The following is a 20752-nucleotide window of genomic DNA, read 5'->3' as shown; positions in this document are numbered from 1 at the left end:
AGTGCTGCACCGCCTATTTACTGTATGCCCCAAATTCACCACGTCCGTACATTACTTTGGGAGCTCCATGTAAGATGGATGCACAGTTTTCAGTACAGTTTTGGAGCCCGACACTTTCTACGTACTTTAAAGTAAACGTGGATGGCATGGCTAAATCCCAGCTTTCAGATAATCTATTTTTGGTCTGCTCTTTGTCAAAGATTCATCCATCAGGAACTATGCCTGTAAACACTTTCTAATATTCCGTATGAGGGACTTAATCTCAAACTCTGTTTAGGAGAATCACTCATATCCAACCTCCCATTAGCCAGCTGGAGCTGACACTGTAAGCCTCCTCCAATACCTGCAGGAAAAAAACCCAACCAAACCAGGGACAATACTTTGTATGCCTTTTACACCTCGTCCTGCCCCGATTAATGAATGTGGCCAGCCTTCCTGGAGGTGAAAATGAAAGTGCAATTTAGAGTCCAGAAGTTTTACAGCTGTTCATTTACCCTATGGCATCCTCTCAAAAACAGTCACTTGATCTTCTCCTCTCTCATTCTACTATTAGAAAGATATTTTCCCCAGTCTAATAAAGTTCCGTATATCGAACGAGGGCTCTCTAACTCAGAATTGTGCAAAAGTTTACCCTATGCAGCAAGTTATTTACCCCTCTTCTTTCCCATAAAGATAACCTCTTTAGGAAAAATTAAAAAAAAAAGAAGAAAGAAAGAAAGAAAGGAAGAAAGAAAAAAGCAAGAGAAGCAACATGAACTATAAGGCTCAAGGGAATAATTCATTTCCCTACCACTTCATCTTCAGTCCAACACTTCTCAATCAGTTTTGGCACAGGTTTCTTCACCAAGCGCTGCAGGGCTTTTCCAGCATCATAGTTACTTTCATGTAGCTAAAAAATAAAGAAGACAAATAGATCATTCAGTGGAATTAGCAATGATCTGATATTGGAGAAAAACCACTACAGGGGGCCAACACGTGATGTTCTATGCCTAATTATTTTTACTGTTGATATACAAAGTGAAATTTAAACAACCTGAAGGGTTTTATTAGTAGAAGAAACCACATTACAACAAGTATATTTTCCCCTTCCTTCCTAAACTTCTCCCAGATAATGTTTGAGCCCATGAAGCACTGAAGATTTTTTGGTTAACTTCAAAAATTTTTTTTACATTAGAAATTCCAAGGAAAGTTTTAAAAAGCTCCAACAACATATTTTTCAAGAGGAGTTGTGTTTTATGCAGCATATTTTCTTCTGATTAGTAAAACCACTGGAAAAACTAACATACAGGAGGGATTGCAAGTCATGGGACATCAGGTTTACCCATCCAGAAAATTCTTTTTATTTTTGTTGCACTGCAAAGATCACCATGCTGTTGGAAAACAAGTATGGAAGAGAAAGAAAACCTCTACAGATAGCTAAAGGAGTACATAAAAACAACTAGGGATGTCTTAAGTTGACATTACTGTTTCAGCTGGTCACAGCCTACAGTGTACCTTATTTTCGATCATAAATTCTGTATCTACACGATCAAAAGCTGTCTGAGGTAGACAGTAGACATGTAAATCAGGGTGAGGTAGAAAAACAACTACACTGAAAAAAGCCATTCAACAATGAACCCATGAGAATCTCCAGCTCTTAGCTCTTGATAGAAAACATTCAGCACACTGTAGATTTATAGCGTGTCCTATCTTCAAAGTACAGTGGGATTTTAAGAACTGAACAGCCAGTCAGGAGCCTGCTCTGTGTCTTCCGAAAATGATCTCAAAGAAAAAGTAGTATTGCTGGGGTGACAAAAACTGAATTATCTTCCTACACCCAAAAGGGAGAATGATTTGCATGCAAACTTCCCTACACAGACAAGAGGTGGTTTTTCTAAACAACGTGCAGAGCAAACCAAAGCTTCAAAGCTATCGATTAACTTCACAGATTTCTACAGACCCTCAGAAGTTTCTTTACAGTAGGGACAACCAAAACATGATTCTGTACATTGGTTATCTCCTGCTTTTCCTTCCCACCCAGAATTTATCCCGAGCCATCTGCATCCCACTCTCCAGAAGCATCCATGCTGCCAGACCTATACTTGATCAGACTCAGAAAACATTTCAACAAGTACTAGAATTCTTGAACTTTTCCCAAGACTGATGAACTGAACAGGGATCAAGATACAGTTACGGAACAGCGACAAGATATTAACTACTGTGTCACTATTAATATAACATTATAACAAAACCTGATTACAAGAGGAAAAAATTCCTCATTTTTCTTATGTGGAAAAGGTTCAAATTTTAGAACAGCATTCTGCTTCAAATAAAAATAGCAAGATTACTTTCTTACTGCTGCTCACTTTAGCTATTTACATCTCTCAACCAATTCAGAAGTACCGATTCTGTACATCTGACAATGGTCAGACCCCTTCTACCCCAGGGCCACCTCCTAACAACACTGGTTTTTCCTTATATTGCTGCTTTTGTCTGGTCTGGTCCTAACTCGGACTGTAAGCTCTTCGGCGCACAAGAATGCCCTGCATTCATACTGCATCCAGTAGCATGATGCGGAGACTTTTAAAAGCTGTAAGTGAATTATTCAAATTTACTTCTGTTAAGTGGGTCTAAGTGATTTCTACTGAGAAATAAAAGCAGACATCTGAATCAAGATAGAAGTGAAGGGAAAAAACAAATCACTGGCCCTACAGAAATTCTTCTTTAGTGAGACTATAATAAAAATCAGTTTCCAATGAAAGCCAGCTTTGTACAGTTCCCCCAGTAAATAATCTCTCTATGAAAGGTTTGTGCACTGACTTTTGAAAGCCACCATACAACTTGCAGAAGGAAGAAAGTCAAATGGCAACTTAGATTGCTATGATGACATTTACAGCAAAATACAGATGTGTGTGTGTATTATAAACATATATATAATACGGTTCTTCAAGGCTGCAACACTGTTGAATCCAGGTTTCAGGTGGGTCAAGCCCACTGTAAGAAAGCCAGCATGGCTCCAGAGCCATGGTGCTTCTGCAAATGACAGGGCAGAATATTCAACAACTCTTCAAGAGCTGGACAGGGCAGAATATTCAACAAGTCTTCAAGAGCTGCAGCAGAACTTGCCAAAAGCCGGGAAATGGAAAGCAAAGCTCTGCACTCTGTACAGGACTCACACAGCTGTGAAAAGAAAGCACATCTGTGAGACCTGGGCCAAAGCAGCCTTCACTTTCACTACCTGGCTTTTGTCAACTCAGGTTTTAAATAGCTTGTGCATCTGGAAGTACACTGCTTTTTTATAAAATAGGGTTTGCTTTTTCAATAAAAATGATACCATAAATGGACAGGGAATTTCAGAGAACAAAAAGTGCCCATGTCACACAAGGCACCCTGGTCTATCATACTGGGGCACTTCATGAAATGGTGGATTTGGGGTACCACATATCATGCCATGCCGTCTTCCCATCTATTTTATTAGCGTCTCAGTTTTCTGGTCATGAGGGCCACAGAACAGATTGTGACAGTCTATAAAGCCAATCTGCTTGCAGTACAAAGCGCACTAGAAATTACTTTGTTTTCTTCAGTAAAGTCCCTGCACATGAACCTCAAGCTATTAAAAGTAACAGCTAATTTATTCCATTGGCTGACAAAATTTCAGTTCCATATAATTTTGAGCCTCCTCTGTAACACCTGAAGTTTCCAGAAAACGTTTTGATCAACAATTGCTACTAAACACCTCAACCTGAGGTCTGAGGTCCAAAAATGCAGAGGGTAGCTATAAAAGCAGAAGTGCACAGCGCTCTAGAAAATGAGGCCACTCAAAAGTCATCCTGCATACCCGCTACCGACAGAGACGAACATGTTACCAGCCGTGTCGAAGAAGAAATTAGTACATTATGGGTTACACGTCACACAAACTGGCTCAAATCTTCTATTATCAGGAGGAACAGATCTTGAACTGATGACGGTGCTCTTCCACTTCCACCAAGTTACTGGGGCATTCAAAATTTATTTATACTTGAGGGAATTTAAAGAAAGTAAAGTACTTCTAAAAATAAAAGGTCACTACTGGCCAAAGACCTCTGATGATTACCTGCAGTGTGTTTTTAGAACAAACAATAATGTTCCCTTAACTGGCAGCCTGAACATTTTTTTCCTCCTTACCAACAACTAAAATAACAGTAGCAAACAGGGTGTTACTGCAGTAAAACAAGCGCTTGCTAATATAATGGCAACAAGAAAGCAAGCTAAGCCAGAGTGGTTTTCTATTCATTTTCAGCTTTCTATATGGCACCTACAGGGAAGTTACAGATACTCTGTGCAATAATTATACGTACTGTTGCAGAGTAACCACAGAAAACAATGCTTCAGCTTCCAAAAAAGTCATTTCCTCCCCGCCCCCCTTCTGCAGCTATCTGATCTCTGCGAGCCACTGCTAAGAGATGCATTAACACATCAGAGCCATCAACAGCACCTCACTCTGCCGTAAGTCAGGGAGATGCATTACCCGAGATCACTTAGTAGAAACCATTGCTTTCAGACCTGTCTCCCCAGGTGAAATTTCCTAATGTACAACAGAACGATGGCTTGTAAATCTGTCTCTCTTGACTACATCAGTGTCAGCTCCCATGGCTGCACCCTCCATGCGAGTGAAACAATGATCTCTGTCCATCCAACATAAGCCACAAATCAAGAGCACAAAGCTAGACTTGCAGTGCCAGTGCTCAACACCAACACTCAAACAACACTACTGACTGCAAACTTTTTTAAACTTGTTTTTTTAGGACTCCTGTGGTATGCAATACCTACTTAAAGACATGAAAATAAGATGTTGTCTTTTCTACTGGGTACACATTAATTTTTCTCCTTGTTTGCACTCCAGCACTGGGAACAGATCCATCTTAAAGAAAAAAAGGACTGTGTGTTTTGCTGGCTCACCTTACAAATGCCTTTTTCTGTGCATGCCACTACCTAAAAGATTTTTCACTTACGAAATTTGACAGTGTTGAAGAGAATAGTGCTTCTGTTTCTGTTCCCTCTTTGCTCCCTCCCAAAACATGCAGTAATGCCAAAGCCTCTTTGTAACTTGGAGGGCATCTTTATTTTGCCTCAAGGACAACATGTGTTTTTCCCTGGCAGCCCTACTACCCAAGCAGTTCAACCTTGGGGGGAAGGAGGAGGAAAAAAGAAAAAAGAAAAGAAACAAAAAAGAAAAAAAAAAAAAATCAGACAAGCCCAGAAAGAATGGACTGGTCTAACAGGCAACTACTCTGGTTACTGAAAAACAGAAGAGTTTACAGGCCATCAGAACTACGAAAATATGAGCATTAGCTTTTGACCAAGTAATTACATTAATAGCAATCACAAAACCCGTAAGCACAGACATGAAAGAAGAAGTCATCATATAACAGAGAAGACACAGATGTGAAAACAAGAGACCTGCTACAGGTTTAGAGTCTCCTGAAAAATGTCACTTTTAGCAAGCGGGGGGAAAAAAAGCTTTTATAAGTGCCAGGAGTAGGATAATGCAGCAAAAAGGAAAAGTATTTTTTATAAATGCCAGAGTTAAAAGTACGTGTTTCAATCTGGCCCATTCTCTGCTTATTACTTTCGGTCATTTAATATATACAAGCACTTTATTGGCAAGCAACTCAAACATATAAATAATAGCTAATGATGACTGCCTATGGTTTCATTAACTTCTGGTTGAACTTTTCACGGTACTGCTATAAACACTAGATTACTATCCTGTCATCCAGAGAATCACCATTTTTAGCATTAACTCTGCCATCTAAATTTTGAACCACTGCGACATTATGTATACAACTGCAACAAAAGGAATCAACACAAATGTACTTATACTTTAAAACAGAAAATACAGCAACTTCTGCCTCACTGGACAGGATTTTAGATTCAAGAAAAATTCTGAACGTGCACGTGTCCAAAAACCTCATTTATATTACAACAGTCATTAAACAACGCTAGATCACAGGCAAGCCTTATTACCATAAAGTCTGCACATTACCACAAGGTTTCAAGTTTCTACTACAGCTTCTCAGCAGAGCTGCCATTTTCTGTCTGCGTGATGTTGCAAATAAATTCTCCTTTTGGCATGGCTCAGCTGTCAGGCACCTCTGTTCTGTAATGAACCCATGAATTACATCTTGCAGCTCTGACATCTCTGGTCTTGCTCATCAAAATATTGTTCTTCAATTGTAATTTATAACTTAATTTAAATGTCCCTTTTACTGTGATCTTTTTAGATCAGAATGGCATTGCATCTGGCAGCTCCTACTTCAGCAAGGCATCCTTTTGCAATTACAGTCATTATGATCTCCCTTGAAAAGCCCATCTGAGTTAGGCTGCATTTATGCTACAATATGAAATAATTGCAGTCCATTAAGAACACTGCTAGATTCCAGAGTCGTCTATCTCTAAGGAAAAATTGCTCCTATACAGTCAGAAAGTCGTACTGAACTACTTTGAAATCTACCCAGAAAAGCCAGCGAGAGCAGCAGGGATTGCTCAGCCAGAACATACTTTTGTGGGGTGCAGCCATGGCCAGCATTTATAGGACAGCGCTGGAATTCCGGAGTTCTCCAGGTTCGAGTGCTGGCTCTTCCACTGAATGATCAGTGGTCACGGACAGATCGCATCACTTGTCACGGCACAAAGATAGAAAGCCTGGCCTGCCAACCATGAGGTAAATACTACCAATATTGCAAGAGCGTTTTAAGACTCAACACAGATGGGTCAAAAGAAATTTTTCACTGCTGCCAAGCAAGATACTTCAGTGGAATTGTAAAAGATGATGGTATTTGCCTGGTACTGCACTGTCAATATTTACATCTATTTAAGCACCAGTTATTGTAATCTATGCAGGCTTAAGAACATTGTAATTATTAATGAGGGATTTGCTCCTCTCGCTGAAGGGGACAATGGTCAAGATACCCAGTAGCTCTCTGTAAAACTGTAGCATGTTTAAGAGGGTAGAAAATAAAGAGGAGAGAGCAGGGAAAAAAGACAACAAGGAAAATGAAAAGCAGAACAAGAATTACTGCCATGTGGCTTGAGTAGCTAGGTCTTTTTTGGTGTAATTACTCTAATCCAAGCACCTAATTTAATACAAAATGTAGTTCAGGCCACTTCTTTCAGTAGCAGAGCTGACAAATTTCAGTTTGCTGCAGACACTCTTATAGCTGCGGACATCTTGCCCTACTATCAAATGGAATATGTTCCATAGCAAATACATCTCATTAGGTGAAACAGCAAAATCTATTTTCAAATTTGCATTCTTTTAAGTGCTCATCCTCCAAAATGGCAAGATTTTATTTTTATAAACCACGTCTGATACCCAGCAAGCCACTAGCCCCAAATGCCCTTTAATTCCAGGAATTTCCTTCCCCCCCGCTCTTCTTTGAAATTCTACCTCCTCCCCACCTGCTGCAACACACTAAACAATCTGGATCAGAGGAAAAAAAAAAACAAAAACTGTGCTCTCGGACAACAAAACTACTTTGCTGAGCTCCCTCTGGTGCCCAAGGACAACAGAACCTTGAACCAGTCAAGAACCTAAACTCTCCAGCAGGAAGACTGCCCAACAGCCTTGTTTTGCCAACGTGCGGTCACAGCTGACGGGGAAGTCTGGATTTATAACTAGTTGACACAGCTCGGCCTGCCACACAATTTGAAACTAACAACAAAAAAAAAAAAAGGAAAAAAAAAAGAAAAAAAAAAAAAGAAGGTGACAGAGATCAGTAAGCTACTTCAAGAGAAAATTACTAGTTCTGTTTTTTTAAATAACCGATCTGTGGTATCCGAGAGCTTGAAAATATAGAAATCAGTCCCCATTGCTTTTGGTGGGGACGGGACACACCAAAAAAGGCAACTTCCATCTCTCCCCCCCCAGTTCTAATGTATATTAAGCTTCTAAGTAACTCTAATTGCTACCAAGTGATCTAGATGCTAATGACGGAGATTAAGAAGCCAGATGCCTGCGTTACATCCACTTTTCACCCCATGGTACTGCCAGGGTTCGCCCAACAGCTCAAAACACAGTTGGGAAACGGGGAACAGCAGAGGGAGCTGCGCCAGCTGCTCGCCCGGGCAACGCACCAGCCACGCTTGGGGCTCTGCAAGGAGCCAGGGCAACAACTTGCCGAATACCTGCAAAACTCACAACAGCATTAAAAAAAACCTCCAAAACCAACCAACTTTCATAAAAACTATGAGTGTTTTACATATTCCAAAACAGTTTTTAAAAGTAACCGTGGCAGTAATTTTTGGCCCTTTTTATCTGCCCGTTTCACTAGTTTCTCTAGAAAGATTTCCTGACTCGTCTTACAAATAAAGTGATGAAGTTTTTCCCCTAAGAGCAAGGATAAGGATGAATGGAGATTCAAAGTGGCAAAACTGTCTTACGCACTCGAAGCGGCTTCATTTTCCAACATGCCCGGGCAGAGAGTGATGGACCCTGAAGTGCTACGCTACCTCGTTTGAACCACGAGGGCAGCTGTTAATTAACTCATCCAAAAGGAAAACCAGTAATAATAAGAAATGCAAACATATATTTAAATAATTTTTTATGCTTTCAACCTTGTCTGTAGTTAATGAACAAGAAAATCTGGTCTAAGGGCAAGTTAAAACAGGGAGTAATTTGTCTGCGTGACATCTTACTTAGAACTGAATTTCCTTAAACTGATATTACACTGTCATGTTTGTCACTCATAATGACATGTTCCCATGTAATAATGTTATGAGAAGTCAGAACAATGCTATTAGTAAAGAATGATTTATACAACATTAGCATATGATTGTTTTGTCTTTCTTCCATGTAGCTGTATGCAAGCTTAAGTGGTGGTATTTTCTTACCATATGACGATAGAGTTGCTGGCTCTCATTTCCCCAGCAAAAATAACAAGCACATCAAAATGCGCAAAACCTCCAAGATTCCCTCTTACACACCGAGTTTGCACACTGTCATTTCCAATTTCTTTCCTAGGGTCTGCTGTTCTATATAACTGATGCTCACACTTACTCTTGAATCAGAACAACGGCTAAGGCAGAACACTGAGAATGAATTATTATTCTGGAACTTTTAAAAAACTGAGAACAAAGAAGTAATTTAACTCCTTCTTGACCTGGATGGTCTGAGAAAAGAACTGTAGAAACTCTGAACAGCAGGCATGGGTCAAAAGCAGCAAAGGATAAAAGAGGTCATGAGTTTCTGGCTTTGTATTAGTATGGAGCACAAAAAGGATGTTAGAACAGACCGATAGTAAATCAGAGCTCTGGAGGACAGAGGCCAGGAAATGGGAGGAAGGGAGGGGAAGAAACTACACCAAGATTTACCCCAACTCTTACTCCACAGTACTTGCCAACGGTGGCAACTGTGTTTATGCTCAATATTCACCATGTTACAATCTTTCCATGGATTGTCAGACCTAGGGCATCAGCTTTCTACCACAGAGCAGCATGAGCTTTTGAGCATATTGTTTTCCAAACCTATTTGTCAGCCATTTCTGCTCTCTGAAATCACTGTTGTAGTATCAAATGCTTTTTTTGACAGTTCTAATCTACAGGACTTGCCAGCTCCAATTCTTGTAACGGGCCCTCATCGCGTAAAGAAATTTTTAAATCAATTCTTCCAGCCTTTGCATACATAAATTCTAGATATGACTACTTTCGAACAGCCTCAAAAGTTTTTGCCTACTCTTCTGCTGAAGAGGAGGCCATGATTTCAGGGAACTTCCAACACCGCCCTATGGTGCACAGTGAGATGAAGCAGCGGAAGAGCCCCTGGCTGCTCCTGCTCCTGCTCCCCACATACAGCTCAGCCTCCGTCAGCTTCTGCAGCGCTTCCTCGTACGGTGCTCCGGGACACCAGCAACTCCCACACTTTCTTCTACGACACATCAGAGGCAGCAGCTCTCATTTCTTTAGAGAAAGTAAACAACTCTGAGCAAGAGAGGTGAACGCAGAGATTTTGCTTGTGTGCCACAGCCAGCGAGGTGTAGAAACAGCCACAGGCTCCTGCCTAAAATGGACGTGATATGAAGGCGCACAGCAGGAGGTACCAGCTCCCTCGGATCGTTTCACTTAGGTCTATTTCTTGCATTATGAATGAAAGCACATTCAAAGTGCTAAGGGATCCGGTACAGCTGCAATTATCACCAGCCAAAAAGAAACGTGGGGTTTTGAAACGAAAAGGTCTTTCTCCTTGCCTGTTAACTTCGCAAAGCACATCCTCAAGTTTTAACTAGGGGCAAGCCACCACAAATCTTTCCACTGGAAGAATGACTTCAGATGTTCCTACCTCCTCAGTTGTGCTGATTCAGCTATTCGATAGCTGTCCTACACACCGCACGTGCGAAATGATGTTACTTCAGAGTATCCCACAAGCGGTACGTGCTTTGTTTTGAAAAATGAACAAAACCACAGAAGCACCACTCTGGAGGTCACACTGAAGTTTTCATAACCAGAATCCTGTCAAAAAGCCACAAAACACTTCTCTGTATTTACAAGATACCTTTGCAGATCCTTAGTAAGTCTACAACAATCATGCCAAAATCCTCCTATACGATTCTCACAGTAGACAAAGTTGTGAGGGTGGGATAGGAAAAGCAAAAAAACCACTGAGGAAAACGCCTGTGAAAACAAGAACAGTTTTATTCATATGAAGACATACAAATAAAACTTTGGCTATTGTGTGCATGTAGCAAGCTATGTAACAAGCTTCAATAAACATGATACACAGAAGGACCTTAAAGAACTACCACTGTGATACAAGTACATGTCAAAATTTGGTTTCCATCTCAAAAAAACCAAAACAAAACCACCACGATGGAGCTGGAGACTTACTGCTTGCAAGTTTGCATGTTACTTCTTCACGTTACAAAACCAGGTTTCAAAATGATTGACCTTTAACTGACTTGCCTATAAGCTCTCTATCACATAAGAGTTTACAGCACTTCTAACAAACGCAGCAGAAGGCACTACTACTGATGTATTAGTGTAAATTAACCTGGAGGAAGTTACAGACTCACAGCACAGTTATCACTTCTGAATTTAAATTGCAGAAGTCACTTACATGGCTCTGGATACTAAGAGAAGGGCTCATCCTATTACATTTGAAGGCAAGAACTCCTTTAGATTCCTATGGAACAAGACAAAAATTACTCCAGTGATCGATATGCCATTGAAATAAGCCTTCCCAGGGCTGAAGTATAATTTTAAACTTGGCCCTTAAGATTATGTCTGTAAGTTTTCTGGTATTCTTTGTTAATCTGATCTTTAATGCTTCCTGATCTGAGAGCTAATAAAGGCAAAACTCAAAGTCACTTCTACTTTTTTAAGAACGTTTAAACTACACCTTCTATTACTTTTTTTTTTTGTAGGGCAATACTGAACCGAACCACACGGGAAAAACTTAACCTGACTCGTCTGACACTGCAAGCCACAGTCCAATAATCCGCTAATGTTTTAGCACTGTATGTTAGCTTAAAAATGACGTGGACAAGAAGGATGTTCTCCATAACAAGCACTAGGATCATCCCTCTGAAAAGTTCTCAGTCCCACACTGAAGGAAGAACACTCAGGTACCGAATTTCCTGCATCTCAGAGGAGTTTTGCAAAATGTAATGCCAGAATTGGAGTCTCTACGGGAACGCAGGAGAACAAGGACACACCTGCTTGTCTGAACAGGCTTGAATTTGATCCCGCCACAGAACTCAGGTCCAGGGTTGTCTTTGTTTTCATTTGAAAACTGAAACTCCTTATCCCCATGCTCCGTTTAAGTATTGCAGATGGCCCAGGTTACCCACCAATTGCACGTGTTACAGAAGAAACTTATCCACAAGTAAAACATATTGGCACCACAATTGGCCATTTAAAAAAAAAACAAACAAACAAACCACCAAAACACAAAAAACTTCCACGGGACTTTTTCTTCCTTCTACACAAGCGAACAAAACTGTGTCAGATGCTTTCCCACACTGAACATGTCACTAGAACAGCCAATGCACTTGCAAGTAAAGAATGCTAAGCAAAAATAAGGCAGTTAATTAAACTAGCCTGACTTGGAAAGGGAATGAATTCTAAGGTTTTCGATTGATTTCCAAATTTCAATTAGGCTGGAACAGACAACAACAACAAAAAAAACCAATGAACTGGCTGATTAAGTCCTGGCTCTCCTGCAGGATTTTCTTACTAAGGATCTCCACAGGTATCTTGTAAATACAGTGTTTTGAGGGACTTCGTGACAGTATTCTGATTATTAAAAAGTGATCCCTATCCACACTCAAAGCCCAAAAGCGCTAAAAAGGCAAAGTGCATTACTACCAAGTATTAATTCTATAACTTTCACATCAACCATACTGGCTCTCAGAATGCAATATTGTTGTCCACAGTGACCCAAAACAAGGTCTGGGAGTAACTCAAATCAGCATTTCCATTTCCCTTTTCACTTATTAGCAAGAGTTCCGCGTCGAAGCAATGTGGTCCTCCAGATCACAAGACAGGAGGAACTGGGTAGCTATAAAAATTAAAATGTTTCCATCACCTACGATTTTACCAATAAAAATGGCTTCATGCATTACGGTTCAATTATAAAACTGGAAAAATAAAAGTGTACTGAACATACGTGTTTTTGTTTCACACGACTAATATTTTAAGGTCTAATGCATCAAATGGCCTTTGTTCATGAATATTTAAACAAAGCAGAAAAACCAGCTAGTTTTAGAAAGCCAGCCAAATTCAGCTACCTGTTCTATGGTAGTGTAACAAAAAAGCCCCCCTCTCTCCAAAAACATCATGGTGAAAGACCTTCAGGAACTAATATGTCCTCCTCCGTACCGCTCAGTACGACAGCCAACACTCATCAGGAGGGCAACGAACTCCAAATGAAAACTTTATTTCCTTCCAAGGGTTACAATGACAAACGTGGCATCAAATCCCAATAGCCAAATGAACAGAAGTTGGAATTTACCTGGCCCATTAAGTGAATAATTGTTTCAATGAGCTGATACATATGTTGCATTGTGCCTTCCATGATCTTCATTTCTATCTGGTATAATTAACAATAAATCATTCTGGGGGCTACAGCATCTGTTATTACCTAAATAAAACACTAGCAAAGGAGCTTGTCAAGACTGATTTATATGAAGTGCTGCTCTGAAGTTTATTGGATTTCCATAATAAGAAATCATACCATATCAATTTTTTTTACATTAATCTTCTGGGTTGCATATGATAATTTCTAAACAAAAACACAACTTAGCGTAGGGTAAGATTCTCACCAATTATTTATCAGATAAATCTGGTATGTTTTAAATAGATGGTGAACAGAAAGATAAAAAGGGCACCGTTTTGCCAGGACAACAAACTACCTATCAAACCCATTTTAAGTTAGTCAAAACAAGGAGGCTCTCAGAAATAAGTCAAAGTTTCTTAAAATATCCCAGCTGACAGAACTATCATTCATAAGAAAAGACTTTTTGGAAAAATTCAAAGTCAACAAGGAAAGTATTTTCACTGGTTTCCAAAAATTGCGATGAACACTATTAGTACACAGAAAAGATTCCTGAAGCATGAATAAATCCAACCCCACAGAAGCCTAAGGACCTTTCGAGAGTCATTAAGGTCAAACCTTGCAGATTGTATTTCATGGAAGTACAACAGTCCATGTTCAGGCAGACTGTTTCGGGTTGAAAACTAGCCTAGAGAGGAACGGAGGACTTGCACCACAATACCTACAAAAGAGAAACTTCAGCAAAGCGAAAGTTAACGAGATGCTTACAAGAACACCACAAGGTAAGCCTTACTGCTATACATTAAGATGTCACATTGGGGGAAAGGGGAAGTCATGACAACAACAGTCAAAAATATTACACACAGACAAGATTCTTAAGGGGATAAATTAAGAGTTTGTATAGTCCTTTTATTTCAGACGTGTGAAACCCTCCCCCATTCAGAAAAAGACAGCAGTGATTTTCTAAAATAGATGTGCACTAGAAATACAAAGAAAAGAATCAGAAGAACAGAAACAAAATCATTTGGGACTAATCTAAATCTCAGAAGCAAGAAGTCTACAAGTGCAACTACAGGCTCCTTAGACTCCCAAGTGATTAAAGCGGGTAATTAAAGTAGATAGCAAAGCAGTGAAGTTACATGAATTTTCTGCATTAGTCCTTTATTATAGATGACAAGGGGAAAGAAATTCCAATTCCAAAAGCTCTTTGATGATTATTGGCCTTAACAGAGATTTGAGTCTAAGAAGGATGTTAGGGAACAACTTAGAAAACTCTAGCGTGGTAAGGCACCAGAACCAGATGGCACCCATCCCAAGAGAAGGGAAGGAAATAAAATGTAAGCCAGGTAAGAAACTGAAAGGGATGTGCAATACGGACTTAACTGCAATTCTTATCAAATGGTATAAAAGTCTTTAACACACTGGCTATCTTTAGCAAAGGAACCAAAGGACTAAGATTTATACATTCACCTCAGTTCTGAGGTGCGCTTGAAGCACTAACGCTTGACTTTGCAGATGTGAAAGTGAGAGCAAGGAAGCATTTAATGTGTACAGAATTTGATCTTGGATTTCAGCTGGTTACACGTGCAAGTGTATAGACTATGTTTAAACAATTTTGCAGAGGAAGAATGAAAGTTCTGTTGCTGTTTATTAAGTAAGTATTACAGGGGCTCATTATAGATCTTAATGCTATTTTACTCCCGTCTTGCAGGAAAAAAGACAAAAACTGACACACTCTATGAAACACGTGAAGAATCAAACAGAAGCGGAAATAAAAAAAAACAGTATGAGTGGTTTTGGTAAGCTAACGTTACATAAGTAACATTTTTCATGTTAAAAATACAGGCATTTCAACTTTAGCGTAGATATCAAGTTATACATACCTACAAACCAGTTCTACAACTCATACAGATTGAGCTTCTTTTGAACGCTCTTTTTAAAGCTTCATGGAATGGTTGGACTTGATGATCTTAAAGGTCTTTTCCAACCTAAACGATTCTCTCATTCTATGAGATGCTTTACTGACAGTAAAGAATCAGTTAAGCATATTTAATGTGATTAATTTGATAATGTCAGTTCCACTCACTTTAACAGAACAACCAAACAAGAACATGCTTAGGATACTTCCTCCAAACAAACAGATCATCTGTTCTCTGTTGCAGTGATTATCACTCAGTTTCTGATGTGTATCACAACCATCCACAAGCTCTTAAGAATTTTATAAATAAATGGTTAGAAACTATGCAACTGTAAATAACTAAAGCATAGCAAGCAGAGCCAGACATAATATTGGGGTCATTAGGTGGTATTTAACATTAGCCAATTTGCAGGAGTACAACATAGTTAAGTTTTTTGTTGGTATCACTAGTTTTACTGAATGAAAACAAATTACTTGAGCCTCAGGCATTGTGAACAAAGTAACATATGAGTCGCTGTACATAGTTACAGTGCTGGACACTGAGGCAGAATACACTTAAAACTACTTTTAGGAAAGGAGATCTTTAAAAATTAAATCTGGAGCTACACACTGCATCCTCCCTTGGCAGTTTCACAGAACACGCTCAACTGAAGCTCTCCCAGCTTCCAGTCCTACCAGCTCTACATGGGGTCTGTACATTTCTACTGTGATTGCCCCCAAAACATTTTACAGGTTTAACTAGAAACTCATTCAGCAAAGGGTACATCCTATCCTTTCCACAGCTTTCACAAGTGCGTGTGATTAGAACATAGCCAATAACCATGAAAATGACAGGACAGAAGTCAACTGTTCATACCTCCAAGATATGTTTTAGGGATAAAAGGTGACATAAAAAGAGGAAGAATGAAAATTGTTTGTTGGTAGTCAGCAGATCTGTCTATGTTTCTTCAGAGTAACATATGACCAGTTACACGTAATTCCTTTTATTATATTTTAGGAAGGAAACAGTGAAGACACCACAAAAGTCAGCTCAGAGTCACTAGCACCACGAGTCTCCAAAAGCTGCAGATAGGGCTCTGGGGAAACAAACAACTGTAGATTTCACTGTTACCAAAAAATATGGAATGACAGACAAGTTTCTTCAGCTTGATCTTAAAATACTATTTCTTGTATCATGATTTACTGATGTTAGTGCCCCCCACCCTCCCCGAAACAGTTAATTGTGGCTGCACTGAAACTGCATGAGCATCTCAACATACACTCACATTATGTAACTACTCAATAATGCTTTCTTTACGCACATTAAGTTTATGCAAGAGATAACTGGACATATATGCATCCAAATATAAATGACAGACTGGATCACAAGTGGGACAAATTCCAGACAGTCATTACTGTACATCTGATGGCATTACAAATTTTCCTTCTAGGAAATAACTATTGTTTTCCTACAGCTAGATGCTAGCTGGACTGAATGAAAGGACCAACAGCCAGGTCAGGTGCCAGCCGAGTAACAATTCCAGCTGGTGTACTTGAGCTGAGCAGCTTCCCATACAGAACACTCACTAGCTATCACCTTAAAGGCACCACCCAAAAGTTTATCACTGACGTTCTGTAGGTTAGACTTTTCAGAACTAGTTGCTATTTGAAAGGAAGTTATGATATCCTAGGCTACTATCGTACTCATATTGTGATCCCAAAATCTATTTTACCTGCTAAATATTTTATGTGCTATGTGCTTTAAGTAGTCCAGAAATAAATGGGAAGACTGTTCTTCCATCCAGTAGTTCCATATACTTACTGTATTGAGTGCGTTAAGTGTAGTGTCATCGCGGGAGGCTGCAACACAACCATCTTCTGTGGATCCTCCATCACACATGCCTGCAAAAGCTGCCATGCTCCTTTACAGTTTGAGGGGAAAAAAGTTTAAATTCTTCAGCTACTGTTTGATCCACGCATCATGCAATACACAAATAGTATATTTACCCCCTAAATCACAAATTTCAGGGCCTCGTGATACCGTGGAAAGCAAGTAAAATGAGGCACCACACACACTGTGATTTGTTATGCAAACCTGAGTCACCTCAGCATATGGAATAATTAATTCAAAATTAAAATCCAATCTAAGTGGATTTCATCAATTAAAAATCTGCACTGCAGTAGTACCAAAGCCTGATCAGGATTATGGAAGATATAACCTCCATACCTGAGAACAGAGTCTCACCAGAAAGAACAAACCTTTTGTTGTAATCTTAGATTATGTTAGAAAACTGTCTTAAATTGCAGATTCCCCACATCTCTGAACTCTTGCAAACCACAAGTATTTTACTCATACTCTGAATTATTATGAGGCACATCAGCGCATCTGATTAATCTACCGGGCACACCAGAGATCTGTATGAAGCTGAAATGCACACTAGAGCTCATTCAAAAAACATTTAGTCTCTGAAGGAATCCTACTGCTGGCTTTGCATTTGAAATCCAAAGCCACAGCCAATGGAAAGATTCTGTGTTGGCGCAACATCAAATCAGAGCATTCTTGTCTCAGACGAAACATTTTGTTTATCTGTTTGACATCCATGTTACACCAAAACAGAATAGAAAGGAGCGACTACAGCTAACTGCACATACATGGCAGTCCACATTTCCACTACAGCATTCTAAAGACATTGGCAGTATCTTGGCTGAAATTACCTTGCTGCCCTAAGGTACATAAGTAAGTCACAGTCATTGACTCCTGGCATCCACACAAGTTCTTCGTGCTGTGTCACTGTGTCACCATCTGGGGAAGGAAATGGCTGCAGATCAGGAAGCTTAGCCTAGGGGGGAAAAAAAAAAATTAAGAGTTCATACAGACATTACAGTTTTTAACAGTGTTAGGAGGATGCACAAGTGCTATTAATAACAAAGTTTGTAAATTCTCTGGAGTAAGATGGTCTCATAGATGGACGATATTCAGACAACAGGTGGGGAAGCTATTTGATCCAAGTTTCAGAAGTTTGAGGAAACTGGGTCATCAAGCTCCGATCTATTCACTTTATCCAGCATTCCTTCTTTTTGAAGGGAAGTTCATTTTCTGACAATTACGCAGGGTTAACGCCACCTCTCAGTCCACCTCCAGTGAAGCCCTTCTGTATATAGACCAAGTGCAAGCATGTCTGCAGAAATACCGCAGCTTGGAAGCACACCATTTTGTACTGCATATGTAGTCCTCCGTTATGCAGAAGTCAAACATTGTTGCACAATTTACCCTCAAAAAGACAGTTAGTTTTCATTTATCAAAAAGATGCTGTTACAACTCCTGCCTACCAGGCTACCATGTGTGTACCATTTTAAAATCAGTAAAAAACCCTACACATTTGACACTAAGTTTAAAATTAAGTCCTCGATAAATCATTAAAACTCTGACGAGAAACAAAGAAATTTCCTGAAAGACAGAGAGCTCAGTGAAATGAACTCTGCCACTAATAAGTATTACACTGTATCCAGAGACCCAATTAGCATCTTTAGTCATCTGCTGCTACGGGATGAGATAGCTGAGAGCCTCTTCAGAACCAGCTTTTAAGCCCTATAATTACCTCCTATACTTACAATGCTAAACATATTTGAGAGGCAACATTTATACATAACCAGTAATTACAAGTCACAGGTTCAGATGTCTTTCATGTTCTGCTCTTTAATCTGTACTTATTTCACTTCTTGCCTGGGAAAATGGATATGTCATTGAACTTCTCTTCTGGAAAAGGATAAGCAAGCATTATACCAAGATGACATTTCTATGAGAGCTATGCATTCTAGCAACCAGGGTGCTTTCACAACTTAATGTTCAATCCTTATGTATGCTAGGAACATACACAATTACTAGAGTTACTCCTAAGAGCAACTTCCTCTTCAACGCCTCTGGTCATTAATTTGTTAGCCAAAAGTTTTCATAGGAGGACATTTAGTAGAGACCCAAGCTCCTCCTCCTATGCATGTGAATTTTGAGAACTGCAATTCTACAAAACATTTATCTTCACTTCTGTCCCTACTTGCTATTATGATACAAGCAGTAGCTTGAGGTATCTGTGCACTAAGTATCATAAAAACCCCAACAGTCTTCTAGCTTCTCTAACACGCACAATTTAAGGAAAATGAAGGCAACAGATATTCATCAGAAACCACTATTGGGATCTCAGGTTTCTGGATTCTGCTACATAGACCTTATCCTCAATAAGGTGGGTGGAGGAAAGCGTATCCATTCCCTGAGTTAACAAAGCCCAGTGTGCAGAGGAGACTATTTTTACACTTTCTACAGAATGAATCAGACTACAGAACGGAAAGCAGCAAATATCATCTTCAGTCTGACTTCCTACTGCGGCCTACAATCAACCATTCATGCATCTTAAGATTATACCTTACACTAATTAACAGGATGAGAATATATCCTCTTAGCAATGACATTTGTCAGAAACATAGATGCTCAGTAAATGAGTGAAGGAACAACGGAAGTTTAAAATACCGAGCAAGAAAAAATTAACAGTATTCTAAATCAGTGGACCTTCTTCCTACTTCTTTTCCATCCATAAATGCCTCTGGAAATTATACCTTACAGCACAGGTGACTAATACCTGCCAAAATATTAGATGGCAATTTGAGAAGAAAGTTGTTTGGAAGGTATCACTTACAGCACTCTTACTATGACTAGTGAAAAGAATACTACAAGTTTAGTTGCCAAGGACGTTTTCCCTCTAAATGCAAAACATCCTTAAGAATGATACGTAGGTTCCATAAATGTTTACTTTCACTAGGTAAACAAGATTTTAAAAAAGAGGCTGGATGAATATTCATCACTTGGATGCAAAAATCCAGCACTTGTACAGTACAAAGTCAATTCCACAGGTGAAGGAGAGCCCTCAGTTCCTAGTGGCAGATCTGGCCTTATAAGCCAGAGTAAGTTGTACGTTAACGCTCTTGTAAGAGCAGATTATTTTCAATGCTTAGGAAGGATTTCCCTCAAATTAGAACTAACATACCAGAAACAAACTAACAGAACTAACATACCAGGAACAAACTAACATCTAGAGTCTTAACCTTATTCTGCTTCCCAGTGTTTGAACACATTCAGCATGCTTTCTCAATTTCTATTTTAACAGCCAAATGACTTCAGGCACTGCTCTTAAGAACCTGCAGTTCTTACTGCTTCTCACAGTCAAACAAACAACACAACTGAGGTCTCCCTATCTTTAAAATCAAAACTTATCCTCTCTACGGCATCAGAAAGCGAAAAAGCCTGCATGAAAAACTTCCTGGGAAACACAAATAAGATACCATAATTATAGCATGACTTCTGTAGACTACAGACAAAAGGGATGTTTCACTAATCACCCAGAATTACCGTGCCTCCCAGTTAAAAACAATTTAAACTGCTTTGTATTATAATTATGCAGGCAAAAGGGTGAGGACCAGCTAACCTCTTGAATGGCAGGGGGAGAGCGTGTTGGTGATGCTGGCACATGGCAACACAGGAGGAGGGTATTTAGAAAGAGGTCTATCCCTAGCAGCTGCCAGAACTGCTCCAATTATTAATACTAAGTTCATTTTTAAGACAACTGTTGAATTATTAAATACACAATGGCCCCCCTGACTTTTATGCTGAAGCACCACGGTTGGCCAAGCTCATTTAACATATAAAAATAAGAGAACATGTGCAGACTTCAAGTGTAAACCCAAGTCACTGAGGCGAGGCAAAGCCACAGACGTGACACCAGGCAGAGCACGCTCAGAGACAAACGTAAAAGGGAGAGCAGATTTACAGCGCAGTCTGCACTGACAGCTACATTACAGAC

The 20752-nt window shown here is 39.6% G+C and overlaps 1 protein-coding gene across 1 annotated transcript in view; it reads right to left on the bottom strand.

Moving 5' to 3' along the window:
* RERE (arginine-glutamic acid dipeptide repeats) overlaps positions 1–20752 on the bottom strand; it is a 178324-nt gene that overhangs the window by 79834 nt on the left and 77738 nt on the right. Inside the window, exons 11-13 of the mRNA XM_075721534.1 lie at positions 17619–17743; positions 16726–16825; positions 791–889 (exon numbers count right to left, since the gene is read on the bottom strand). Of these exons, the coding sequence (XP_075577649.1) occupies positions 791–889; positions 16726–16825; positions 17619–17743 (324 nt within the window). The remainder of the gene's footprint in view (positions 1–790; positions 890–16725; positions 16826–17618; positions 17744–20752) is intronic.

Source organism: Pelecanus crispus, chromosome 15 (genome assembly GCF_030463565.1).
Source record: "Pelecanus crispus isolate bPelCri1 chromosome 15, bPelCri1.pri, whole genome shotgun sequence".
NCBI lineage: Eukaryota > Metazoa > Chordata > Aves > Pelecaniformes > Pelecanidae > Pelecanus > Pelecanus crispus.
This window is presented reverse-complemented; position numbering and strand designations above follow the sequence as displayed.